At 43.6% G+C, this 11,912-nt stretch overlaps 2 protein-coding genes across 2 annotated transcripts in view; one reads left to right on the top strand and one right to left on the bottom strand.

Annotated features, from left to right (window-relative positions):
• Window positions 1–8,595, top strand: part of LOC135903001 (coiled-coil domain-containing protein 22 homolog) — a 24,848-nt gene extending 16,253 nt beyond the window's left edge. The window contains exons 10-14 of the mRNA XM_065433339.2: window positions 1,457–1,558; window positions 1,635–1,742; window positions 5,741–5,836; window positions 5,935–5,994; window positions 8,318–8,595. Of these exons, the coding sequence (XP_065289411.1) occupies window positions 1,457–1,558; window positions 1,635–1,742; window positions 5,741–5,836; window positions 5,935–5,994; window positions 8,318–8,506 (555 nt within the window). The 3' untranslated portion in view covers window positions 8,507–8,595. The remainder of the gene's footprint in view (window positions 1–1,456; window positions 1,559–1,634; window positions 1,743–5,740; window positions 5,837–5,934; window positions 5,995–8,317) is intronic.
• LOC135903022 (uncharacterized) lies at window positions 8,538–11,912 on the bottom strand. Its single transcript, XM_065433398.2, has 3 exons — window positions 11,571–11,912; window positions 11,271–11,469; window positions 8,538–9,428 (listed from the first exon to the last, which is right to left on the bottom strand). Exons 1-3 carry the CDS (start codon window positions 11,819–11,821, stop codon window positions 8,604–8,606), a joined length of 1,275 nt encoding a protein of 424 aa, XP_065289470.1. The 5' UTR covers window positions 11,822–11,912; the 3' UTR covers window positions 8,538–8,603.

Here is an 11,912-nt window from a genome sequence, read left to right as displayed (position 1 = left end):
GAAACATGATCCTGATTCATGGATCACGACAGTGACCATGTAGCAGCACATGGATAGAATTTCATACATTTACTAGAGGGAACTGTGGTGCTGGTGTCTATGGGAACTACAAGCAGGGCAGTTCAGCGAGCATGGGAATGATGGGTAGTACAGTACGGTCCACTGTTAAACGGAACCTCGCGCAGCGTGGCCGCCGCGCTCCGCAAAGCGCACCTTTTGAGAAGTGGCGATAATCGGCGACACCAGGCGCATGCGCAGTAACCGCGGAAGGTAGAGCCAGCTCCGCGTTGTCTGCTACGGCGCTCTTCTGGCGCTTGGCTTGCTCAGGCAGAAACTCTGGAACGTGACTGGAGAACTAAACATTTAAACCAGATTTTCCTCGCAGCTACATAATGGGCGTTGGGCGACAGATCAAATGCAGTAATAGCCCCGCCGCAGTTAGAGGTGGTGGCTTGCGTGGGTTCAGAACAGAAAGTGGACGAGAACTCGAGATGTCTCTCCTGCAGAATATTGCATCGCGTAAAATGTGGCTCACAAGAATCAGAAATAAAAAAAATATATTGCAGAAATGCATGCCCATTATGTAGCTGCGAGGAAAATCAGATTTATATGTTTAGTTCTCCCGTCACGTTCCAGAGTTTCTGCCTCAGCAAGCCAAGCGCCAGAAGAGCGCCGTGGCAGACGACGCGGGGCTGGCTCCACCTTCCGAGGTTACTGCGCCTGCGCCTGGTGTCGCCGATTCTCGCCGCATCTCAAAAGGGGCACTTCGCGAAGCGCGGCAATCACGCTGTGTGAGGTTCCCTTTAACAGTGGACCGTACTGTACATGGATTTGCCTATACTTAGTCCTTCTTGCTTTCAGTGGCTTCATGAGTTTGCAAAGTGATCATGTTTAAGAAAGTGCTGCGTTATACATAAGCATTATTAGGATTGTCCAGCAGCAGGATTAGAACACTCGAGTTCTAGCACAGAAGCCCCATATTGAAACCATTACGCCATGGATGCATGGAGAAGCTGAACCACTGCAATTAGCAGCTATGATGCATGCTTGCAGGATCTTATTACTCTCTGCATTAAAAAAGTATAAGTTGCTTTGAAATTTAGGCCCAGACAAGAACGTCTGAAGCCCCAAGCATAAAGGTCAGACAAATATCCATGTACTACCCATCATTCCTATGGTGGCTGACCGATCACAGCGTCAAAGTTCTCTCTAGTAACTGTAGGAAACTCTATGTGGTAGCATAAGGTCAGAAGAGCTGTGCTCCAGTACCATTTAGCAAAGCTTAGAACATGTCTGAGGAAGAAATTGCTTGTGGCCTGTTTTATTCACCACACTGAAAGTGCACGGTACTGACGACACGAGGTAACAGTTAAAAAGAAAAAGGGCTCTATAATGTGACAACTTCAATACAAATTATTATAATCCCGTTGTGCTCAGTTCGTGTTTGCCTTTCCAGAATGAGACTCAACAGAAGTTGGAAGAAATCAAAGCCATGAAAGACAAGATGCGGGAGATCTCTGAGCAGGCACGCACAAAGGAGGAGCTGCACAAGCAGTTGGTATGTGCTTGCTGCAAAGTAATTTCGCTCCAGTTGATGCTAAAGTGTTCAAAAAAAAAAAACGTTCCTTTCTCAGGTTGCCGAGTATGAAAAGCTACCCAAAGATGTCAACCGCTCTTCGTACACCAAACGCATTACTGAGATTGTCGGCAACATCAAGAAACAGAAAGAGGAAATTGCAAAGGTGAGAAAGTAGTGTCTCTATCAACTACATTTAAATCTGAGCACAAGGTTGCGGATTCAATTCCTGGCCACTGCATTCTCATCTTGATGGGGGTGAAATGCAAAGACACTCATATTTATATTTATGGGCACATTAAGAGCCCCGGGTGGTTGAAGTTAAATAACATAATCCCCTCTCCCCCCCTCCCCCGTTCCTACAGTGTCTGTCATAACCTGTGTGCTGCTTCAGGACATTAAAAGAGTACTGACATATTTTTGACTTATCTTTTCTTAACAATCTATCGTTAAATGAAGGTCTTAGACTCCTCTAAACCGTAGAAAAAAGATGCAAGCCTCAGAGTGCCCTAAATAATTCAACACATTATAGCCTTTCTACAGCCAGTTTTGCTTTGGTTTCTACTTTGTTGTAATCTCATGATGCAGAAGGTGGTCACATTGGAGCAGGACATTGGAACATTTTGACACTCTGTCGCTCACTCAGTCATCTCCTGTGCTGTTACTCCTTGCGAGAGCCTATGTAGGAGCTTAGCAGGTGACCGAACGAGCCGGAGTGCGTGTCAAAACGTTACAATTTCCTGCTCCAGTGTGACCACCTTCTGCATCATGACATCACAACAAAGTAGAAGCCTAACCAAAACTGGCTGCAGAAAGGCTATTGTGTGGTAAATTATTTAGGGTCCTCTGAGGCTTGCGTATTTTTCTACTGTTTAGAGGAGTCTAAGACCTTCATTTAATGATAGATTCTTAAAAAATGAGTCGAAAATATTATGTCAGTACTCCTTTAATGTCCTGAAGTAACACATACGCTATGAGAGACATCGTATGGGGGAGGGGGGGAGGATCTTCGTTAACTTAACCACTTGGGGCTCTTAATGTGTCCATAAATATGAGCATCTTTGCATTTCACCCCCATCGGGGTTTCCCAGTATAAACAAAACCGAAAGTGGCTGTCAAAAAGCTATAATATGCGTTAAATTACTATTGATGGTGCTCTGAGGCTTGTGAGTATGTTTGCTTGGGTTTAGAGGTCCTGAACCTTCATTTAGCACAACGAATGAAGAGTAAAAAATATCATGCCAGTATGCCTTTAAAACCTATGGTTCAGTTTCTTTGATTGTGTGTGATGTGCACACCACAAAATATATTTAGGCTTTCTTTGGAAGGACCAAGTGGAAGTGGATGGATTTGCAGTGAACATCTGTTACATGGTTCTTGGGTTCTTTGAGCAGGCTCTACCAATAACCTCACCTGTGGATGTGTACAGGGTGGGAGGATGTTGAATCACAGATGTGTGCTGTTGGCACAGTCTTCTCAAAATTTTTCACAATTTAGGCTATGCAAAATTATTTCGAAAATAATTGGCAAGAACATGTAGGGAAGCAGACCAGAAACAGAAATTTTATAGTGTAGCATTCTGGGGCTGTTATGTTAGGATTCTTTTCCTTCTAATTAGTTCATTTCTGAGCTCTTGTTGCAGCAAGTGGCTGATATTGGCAATAAAAAAGGCTTCTTTCCATGCCAGCCAACGACAGAGGCAAAAAGAATAGAAAATGAGAATTGCTGCATAATAGCCCCTTGAGAAGTGTACCTTTCTCATTCCACACACAGGATTGAAGGTCATAACAGCTATTCCCTCTGCATGACTGTGTAAGCACAAACAGGTGCACAGATGTAGTTTTTTTTTTTTTTTTGTCACAATAGGTGAAGTGTGCATGTGCACACATAAGCTTTCATTTAATGAAGGCTGGTTATTCATGTCACATTTTGTGCTTAGCCAAGTGTTCATGAGATGCTATCTTTGCTTCATTTGGTGCTATCCTGTCTGCTTTACATCTGTGCCTCAATGCCCTTCCCATCACATTCTTTGCTGAAGGCAAAAAGTATAGTACAGCCCTTGCGACACTTCGCCACGGTGTACAAGGCACTTGTAAACCAGCAGCAAGATGGAAGGTGCTAAACAATAGTGGATGCTGTCTCCTGTCTGCAACCCTCAGCTGCTGAAAGTTTCACAACAAATACCCCTGGATATTTGTGATGGCTTCTGTGTGCTGAAAAGGCAAGAGGGGAGGAGGGGTAACTAAATTGCAACGCCTCTTTTGTCATCACCTAAAAGTGAATGCAGTAGTGCTTCAATACTGGTCGCTGAACACGCTTTAGCAAAGAAATTGTCTCAATTACAAACAACCTAGCATGAAAACACTGACGTGCATTTTAAGTACCACCCATTTGTAGTCCATCATGGTGCAGTATTTGCCTCTACAGAATTGCTATTGACTATTTCAAGCACAAGCTCACAGCTTAAAAAATCAACAGAAATGTGCAACCTTGCAGAATCTCAACATGATATCCAGCAAAACTGTTATGCAGACGCCTTGAATAGAAATCCTGGCATTATGAAATGCTTTGGCTATTGGGGGTGAGGACTTACTGAGTCACCATCTGTCGGAAGTGCCTCGTTTGCGTAGTGTGAGGGATAATGTGGCGCTGTCCTGATAGGTTTGGCTGTTGGCGCTAAATAAAAACACTACGTGGGAGCCCTCCAAGAAATTTCTGTACCTACTTTCGAACCGAGGAAGTTTTTTACTGTCGAAATAATCATCTTGGCCCAACAGAAAGCACAGAATGGTTTACAGACGCTATCTCTTTACTGAATACATACAGTGATATATTTGACAGCGCCTGTATATTTATCCGCGCCTGTCCTGTGTGTTTCCTTCCTTCTTTGTCTGTTGTCGTTTGCGCGGTTACATAATGCATTCCAATACGTACAGAGAATGCCCACTGCGCGTGGTAGCTCCGATGAAGCGCCTTGCACCAATTTCTTGCGCGAAAGGTAGGCATTCGCTGAGAGAAAACTATGCGAGAGCTTTGCTTATAGCAAGCTGTCTATATAACCAAATGGAGCATAACAGAATGAAGCCTCAATACAGCGACCAGACGGGTTCACAGCGGCCGGCTACGCTTCTGCATGCATGTGTGCACACAATGTTTTGCTTTCGCTGCCAGCCCATTTTCGCACCGTGCTGCGAGTTTAGGCAGCGGAATATGAGCATCGGATAGTACACAAGCTACCATTGTTCCATCGTCACAATCAAGCTATTCAAAAATAATTTCATTATAACTGTAGGGACTTCAACGCCTACGGTGACTTGTGATGTGCCGTTGTGATGACTGAATCTTTTCTTCTGAATTCCTGGACGTTTTAATGTCATTTATCGAGTTGCAGTGCACTGTATGTTTATCGCTCTTCTCATCGAGTAATTTCCCATTGCTTCTTTTTCTCAGTTCACTCTATCCATTGTTTGCATGAACACAAACATCAGCACATGCCATGCCTTCTTTTAATGTGCTTCTTACCATTCAGTTTCCATTCAAGTGAAATTGACAGTATCTAGCATCAACATGTCCATAGACCAGAACTTCGAGACGTTAGCTGGGCCGCGCACGTGCGAGCGTCTCAGTGCGTACTTTCTGCTAGTCGCTGCAAACATCGCAGCCCCGACTCCTTAGCAGCAATCTTTCCCGCAGAAGTGCTTGCTGCCCACCCCAGTTGTAGCCGATGGCTGCTTGCCGGTTCTCAGTTTCGCGATCCAAGCTTCACACAGCTTCCTGTTCTGCGGGTACGCGTGAAGGCTGACACCGGGCTCTGTTGCGTACGTGCAGCACTGAGCAGTAGCCTACCATGTTGGACAGCTTCAAAGACCGCCACTACCTATTATGGTGCTTTCAAGTGTTATCAAGCAGACACCTGAAGCAGGAAAACCTCCCCACTTAATCAGAACCCCAGCGCACAGGTAGAACTTTAAACTTTGGTCTTCAGCTTGCTTTGGCACTTTCCCAACAGCCGCTGTGTCCACGTGATCCCTCATGCCATGTCGTGCCAACGGTGGTGCCAGCTTCTCCAGTGGTGGAGCTCGCCCCCAATACCTAGCCCTTGTGCCATTAAACCCCATGCATCATCATTATTATGAAATGCTTTCACTTTTTTTTTACTTTCAGGTTTTACTAGATACCAGGAGCCTTCAGAAGGAAATTAACCAACTTACCGGGAAGCTGGACAGAACCTTTACAGTCACAGACGAGCTGATATTTAAGGTTGGTCCTATCACGAAGCCCTGCCTCAAAGATATTTTTTTTGTGTGTGTGTGTGCATGCCTGCATTGCACTGATTATACACATGCATTCCTTTACAGGATGCCAAGAAGGACGAGGCTGTACGAAGAGCCTACAAATACCTTGCTTCGGTGCATGAGGTATGCGGTTAGCTTTGTTTTCTCCTGTTCATGTTTTGCTTTATTAAGCTATGGGGCAGCATCTATGCAAAGTAAAAGCCTATCACAGATAAGCTTACAGACAAATATACTGTTGACAGTTTCATCATGCCCTTGTGTAGTAGTGTTTTGACTATGTACTGCTCTCTTCTTTTAAACTGATGCAAGATTCTGTCTGCTGCTACTCTCAAACAAGGGGCAGAGGCTTTATCAAGCTGTCTAGAACAGCTGTTTTCTGTATGTCCTTCATTTATAGAAATGGATGGAAACAAAATTATTTGATTTGAAAAAAGTAGCATTATCATTAAAGGGCAACTCTTGCAATTTCTTTTACAATGTCAAGGTAATGGCATGTTTAGGCTCCCAAGAACCCACCTGTCACTAGTCTGATACTAGTAGAATTGTTCCAGAATTTGCAGCTATTATTAAATAAGCAAAAACGAAACCAAAACCTGAGCAAGCAGCCGACCAAACATCTTTGCATGATGTCACTTTGGAACACCACCGGGGAAAGCGTGCAAGGCATGCTGGTTCTGCCAACGCAGTGAACGAAAACGGTGAAGAGCAAATGCTCAATTAATTCGTGACTGTGCCGGACCATCGGCACAATGTCTTCAGGTGACAAATGTCAGGTGCACCAGCTCTTTGGAGCTGTCAAACAGTTGCAACTACAATTACGACAAATTCAATAGCCATGAATCATGTTTCGTATTCGACCCACCACTGCGAGAGCCAGCACGTTGTGCAACATGATCAACAGTAGCCCTAGCTCCTGATCTCATATGTGCCGCTTGCTATTTCAAGTGTTTTACCACTTCTTGAGAAAGCACTTCGCATACTCCGTGCTAGATGTGGAACGTTGCTTTCCGCATTTGTATTTTGGTTTATAGAGCACACAGTCTCTTCAAAAATGCCATGGAGTGTCCAAAGCACTTGTTTGTGCACTTGTGCATTTGTTTACATTGGCATGGTACAGCTATGCGCGTCACTTGTTTGAAATATAATGCAAGCCACGCATTACTGACATCAAACGATGTCACTGCCTCACATGCTTCACCTAGATGATGCCACCTTCCTTATAACAAGAAAGGAGCACCTTTGGTGCCGCACATGTGCTCTCATACCCCCATGTGCCGTAACCCTCCCCCGCGGTCTTACCCGTGTAGAGGAGCTTGCGCTTCGGAGAATCCGAGTCGGGGTTGCCTTAACTCCTACTGTGACTTCGAAGTGGCCGCACTTTCACCAGTTACGTCCCTGCCCTGGGTGTCCATTGTGCAAGTCATGCAATGCTGAAGCCGACATCCAGCATCTGCTGTGGGTTTGCCTTGCGTTGAAACTTACGAGGCTCCAGCACCTCGCAGCAACAGGACTTTCGCCGCATAATCTTAGCCATTACACTGCTTGGACGCAGGGACCTAATTATCGATCCCTCCTGGACTTTATCTTTCTTCATTCATTTAATCATCCTTATTTGCCTGCATCGCCTACCCCTGTATGCCCCGAGGCATTAACCCTTGCACTAAAAAGGGGGGGGGGGGAACGTCTGAACACAATGAAGCTCAGATTTTGTGCGTGTAAGCACTGTCGCATCACTCTTTGTCACACTGGTACAAGTGACTGGAGACCTTCGAAAACAGTGAGCAGGAGACTGCAGTACGCATTACTATTCTACCTACTTATTATGCTTCGTACAGTTTTTATGCACTCAATTCATGTATTTTTTTTTCCTCGGAGTAACAGTATAGATACAATATCATAGGATGTGACGACGCAATTATAAAACTGAAATGAATCTAGTTAAACAAAGTACCACAGTAGCAGTGAGCTTTGGACAGGCACCGAAAAAGCAGGTGAACATGAGTCGGCCACTTGTGTGCGAGGCTTTGCTCATGTGTCTGATGAAAAAGAAGGTACTAGGTATATGTTGTTTGGGCTAGACAACATTACGGTAGGACATGGGCATGAGAGTTCAGCATGCCCAGGTATCTTCGGTACACCACACTTGTGAAAGTGGTGAACAGCTTTAAAAAAATGCAGCAAAGTGACATCTACAATTTTGCCACAAGCAATTTAGAAGGCAGTAACACTATGTGCGGTCTGAATGTAAATGAATTGCGCTGGTTTTACAAAACGATATTGTGATTCATGCTATGGAACAGACATTATTTCTATATATGCAGGTACTCCTAGGTGTGTGAAATTTGCATAATTACTTCATTAAACCCAGTAACCAACAAAGTAGCTTTAGTGTGAACCACAATGCACACTAACTCTGAGTTCTTCAATGTCTGTCTTTCCTTTACAGAATTCAAACCAGCTTTTGCAAGCAGTGGAAGAAACAGGGTCAATCACGCGGGAAATGCGTGATCTGGAAGATCAAATAGAACAGGAGAGTCAGAAGAAAGTCACAGCTAATTTGGAGAGGATTACGGCCGACTACAAGCAGATGAAGCAAGAAAATGCATCGCTATTAGCCCAGCTTAAAGGTCAATAACTGTTGCAGAAGTATCAAATATGTGCAGACATTATTTTTGTAGTTAATTTATATATATTTCCGCAAAATAAAGAGTACTATAATACATGCATGAGTATCAAGGAATTTTGTACAATATTTCGCCGTCTTCATCATAGTAGCACTTTCCAACCCTATGCACAGCACAACCTCGATTCTTCAAATGAGATGGTATTGTGATATGCCTTCTCAGCACTTCATTGTCTGCTGGATACTTATAGTCCTTTGAAATCTCACTGATGGCTCGCTGTGACATTTTGTCATCTCTGTTATACTTGGCAGCTTCAAGAATTTCAAATGTATCATCATGTTCAGTATCACCATCTATTGTCAAGGAGCTGTCTTTGTCCTGGAGTGGCACTGATATTGTGTCTGAAGCGTGTTCACTTGTGCTTGCATGCATTGCAGTGCTGAAATCCATGCACTGCCTTGCATCGTGCTCGGGCTTCTTCGTGGTTGCAGCCTTGTATTCATCTATTCTAACATGCATTCTTTGACTGCCTTTTCTCTTCAGTGTTGTTGCAGCTGCTACATCTTCTGTATAAATATCCTCGTACTCTTGTCCAAAGCTTGCCTGTTCATATTTTCTGTCAGACACTTTCTTCTCTGGGTTCTTCAGCTTCAAGTAGGGGGCAATAAGCTTGCTGTATTCACCGGTTTTTGCAGAGAGACGTGAAAGCTCCAGTGCATTTGTGTCGCTTCCTTGATGTGGCATAGGAAGCGTCTTGTTCCCATATGCCTGGTCTTCCCGAAGCTTTCCCTCCAAGTACAGCTTTTTTGTGGTTGGCGAAATCTTTTCATCCGCCTTTCCTGTTTTCAATGCCTTCCACTTGAGTTGTACATGTTGGTCATGTTCTGCTATCCTTTCAGCTGTCGCTGTTGTAAATCGGGATTTCAGCAGCTTCTGCAAGTAAATTGCAAAGAATCGGTGCTCAGTAACAAATGAGAGCAAGAAGAGGAAGTGTCAACATCGAAGCAACAATTGCCAGCCAACTCTAAACATTCATGTTTGTAATTCTATGCAGCACTAGAAGGGGCAGTCCACTTTTGTGGTCGTTTCTGGCAACAAAATGGCAAAGCTTTTGCATGTCTAATTTGTGATCTTATTGCCTGTGACTATAGAGGCTCCTTTGGATTTATCACTGCCCCTGTAATACTATGGCCCGTAATGATACAGACTGCCTGGTGAGAATCGTAACCAGCATGTGCTACTTCCTGCACTTTGCAGTCGTGCCTTCTGGCCTTTGTTGGTAGCAACATTAAATGTCAGCCTCAAAGCAGGTGAGTGTTGGCAAGCACTGTGCCAGCCCACAGAGGCTGTGCTTGCCTTTTACGAAAGATTGTACATCTAGCTGTAAATGCTATGTACAAGTTCAATTCACTAGATCTGAATATGTATGTTAATTCTGTTTAACATATTATTCCCAGGGCTAAATAGAGCAGAAATGTCATTCTCAATATTATTTCACAGTAATTCAGGCCAAGCTTTCAGTTTTTCACTTGTAAACCTCTTTTTCTATTCAGAAATAGTGCTTCTGTGCATACACAATGCAATGCACCTCAAATACTATGCAAGACAATTACAATGCAGGTGCCGCAGTGTTGCCAAGCATAGGGTATATTTGGCACTTTTGCCACTTCGTAGGGCCATCAGACAATTTTTCAATGAAATGTAGGTCATTTTGCCCTGCTCTGGCATTTGTTACAGACCTCGGATGGAAACTCGGAAAAGGAACAAAATCTGGCATGCCGTACCCACTGAAACTAAGAATACAACTTTAAACCAATCTGTTTTTGGTTGACCTATTAGGAAATTTTCAGGACGGTGGGGGGCAGATCACTGAGGTATAAATTTGTCCAACCATGAGTGCCGTCCACCTTGCAGACACTACTTCCAGTTATTGGAAGTTGTTTACACTTTGGATGAGGACTGCAAGTGCTACACAAACACGCGTTTTAGCACAAGGCTTTTGCTCAGGGCCAACTTCAATACACGTAAAATGCAGGTCTCCCATTAACCAACTGCTGGACCAATTTGAACGAGCTCGGTTGTGTTTAAGAGAGAAAGCTAAATTCTGAATGCAGGAAGTAGAATGTTGATTTATGGCCACATAGCTTTTAACAAACATGACGAAGATAAGCGAGCTAAAAAAATTGAAGCAGAGTTTACAAATCTATAACTTTGCACTAAGAAAGAATATCGCGCTTCTGTAAACTGAATCTATTAGAGCACCTCAAGCAGACAAATGTGAAGTATCAATTTTCAGCTTACTTAAGATACTTTTAATGTTTTTTAATGATCTGCAATAGCCCCTTCACAAAGTAGTGTTATATTTCTGAGCAGTGTAGCGCACACATATTTTGTTCCCTCTGTAGTTTGCAGAAAAATGAAACTGAGTTACAGAGCTGTAAACTTTATGGTTAATTTTTTTTCAAATTTTTCAACAATTTTCGCAAAAAAATTATGGTCAATAAAGAATCTGCCTACAGTGGATAAATATTAACATATTATTTTAAATACAACAGGCCTGTTTATCTGAGTTATTAGCCAGTGGTATCGGATGGAAGGTGACGATCGTCCTAAGAACATCTTTCACAATGTTCATCTCACGCACTGACTATTCAATAGCTACTCATTCGTCTGTTACTTTGCGCTTTGTTATCTTCGTATCTTCTAGAGTATGCGCTTGCACACAGATAAAATCCTTGTGAATAAGAAATAATCAAGAGTATCGACGCCGCTTACCTTTGCTCCCTGCACGCTCACGGGGAAACATTCGGCGATCCTTTCAGCCGTCCATTCTGACGGGTCAAGGCTGTGCAGGTAATGGATTTGCTGCTTTGCAGCCCATGTCAGTAGGTTCGTTTCCGGTGGATATAGTTCCTTGAAGTACTTCCGCCGTACAATCGCTTTTCTTATTTGTTTTCGTTCAAAGCTGAGTTCCCTGGAAAATAATAATAACAATAAAAACATTGTTTATGTGAAATGCGCTACTACGTGCCTGTCCAAGGCTGCGATCACGCACATTAATAAGCAAGGACTTACTCCATATGACGGTCGTAGTAATGTTCAACGTGTTCCAGGACATTTTCTGGATCTTCCTCCAGATCGTCAAAATCGTAATTGCCTGAGAAGTCGCCTCCCAATGGTCTACTTCGTTCCGGTTCCTCCAACTTTACCGCGAGCGGCTTAAGTTTCTTGAACGGGTTTCGGGTTTTAGCATGACGGTGCCGCACAATTTGCGGCATGAAGTTGGCTATGCCACATCGCACTGCGCAAGAACATATCCGTATCATCTTCGATAACTAAAAATCGCGGTTAATTTTAAGTTTCAACTGAACGAAGGCAACGACAACCGCGCATAAGCGCGCACGCACGTTCTGCACA

Source organism: Dermacentor albipictus, chromosome 3, assembly GCF_038994185.2.
Source record: "Dermacentor albipictus isolate Rhodes 1998 colony chromosome 3, USDA_Dalb.pri_finalv2, whole genome shotgun sequence".
In the NCBI taxonomy this organism is placed as follows: Eukaryota; Metazoa; Arthropoda; class Arachnida; order Ixodida; family Ixodidae; genus Dermacentor; species Dermacentor albipictus.
Note: the sequence above shows the minus strand (reverse complement) of the source record. Positions and strands in the feature narration are given on the sequence as shown.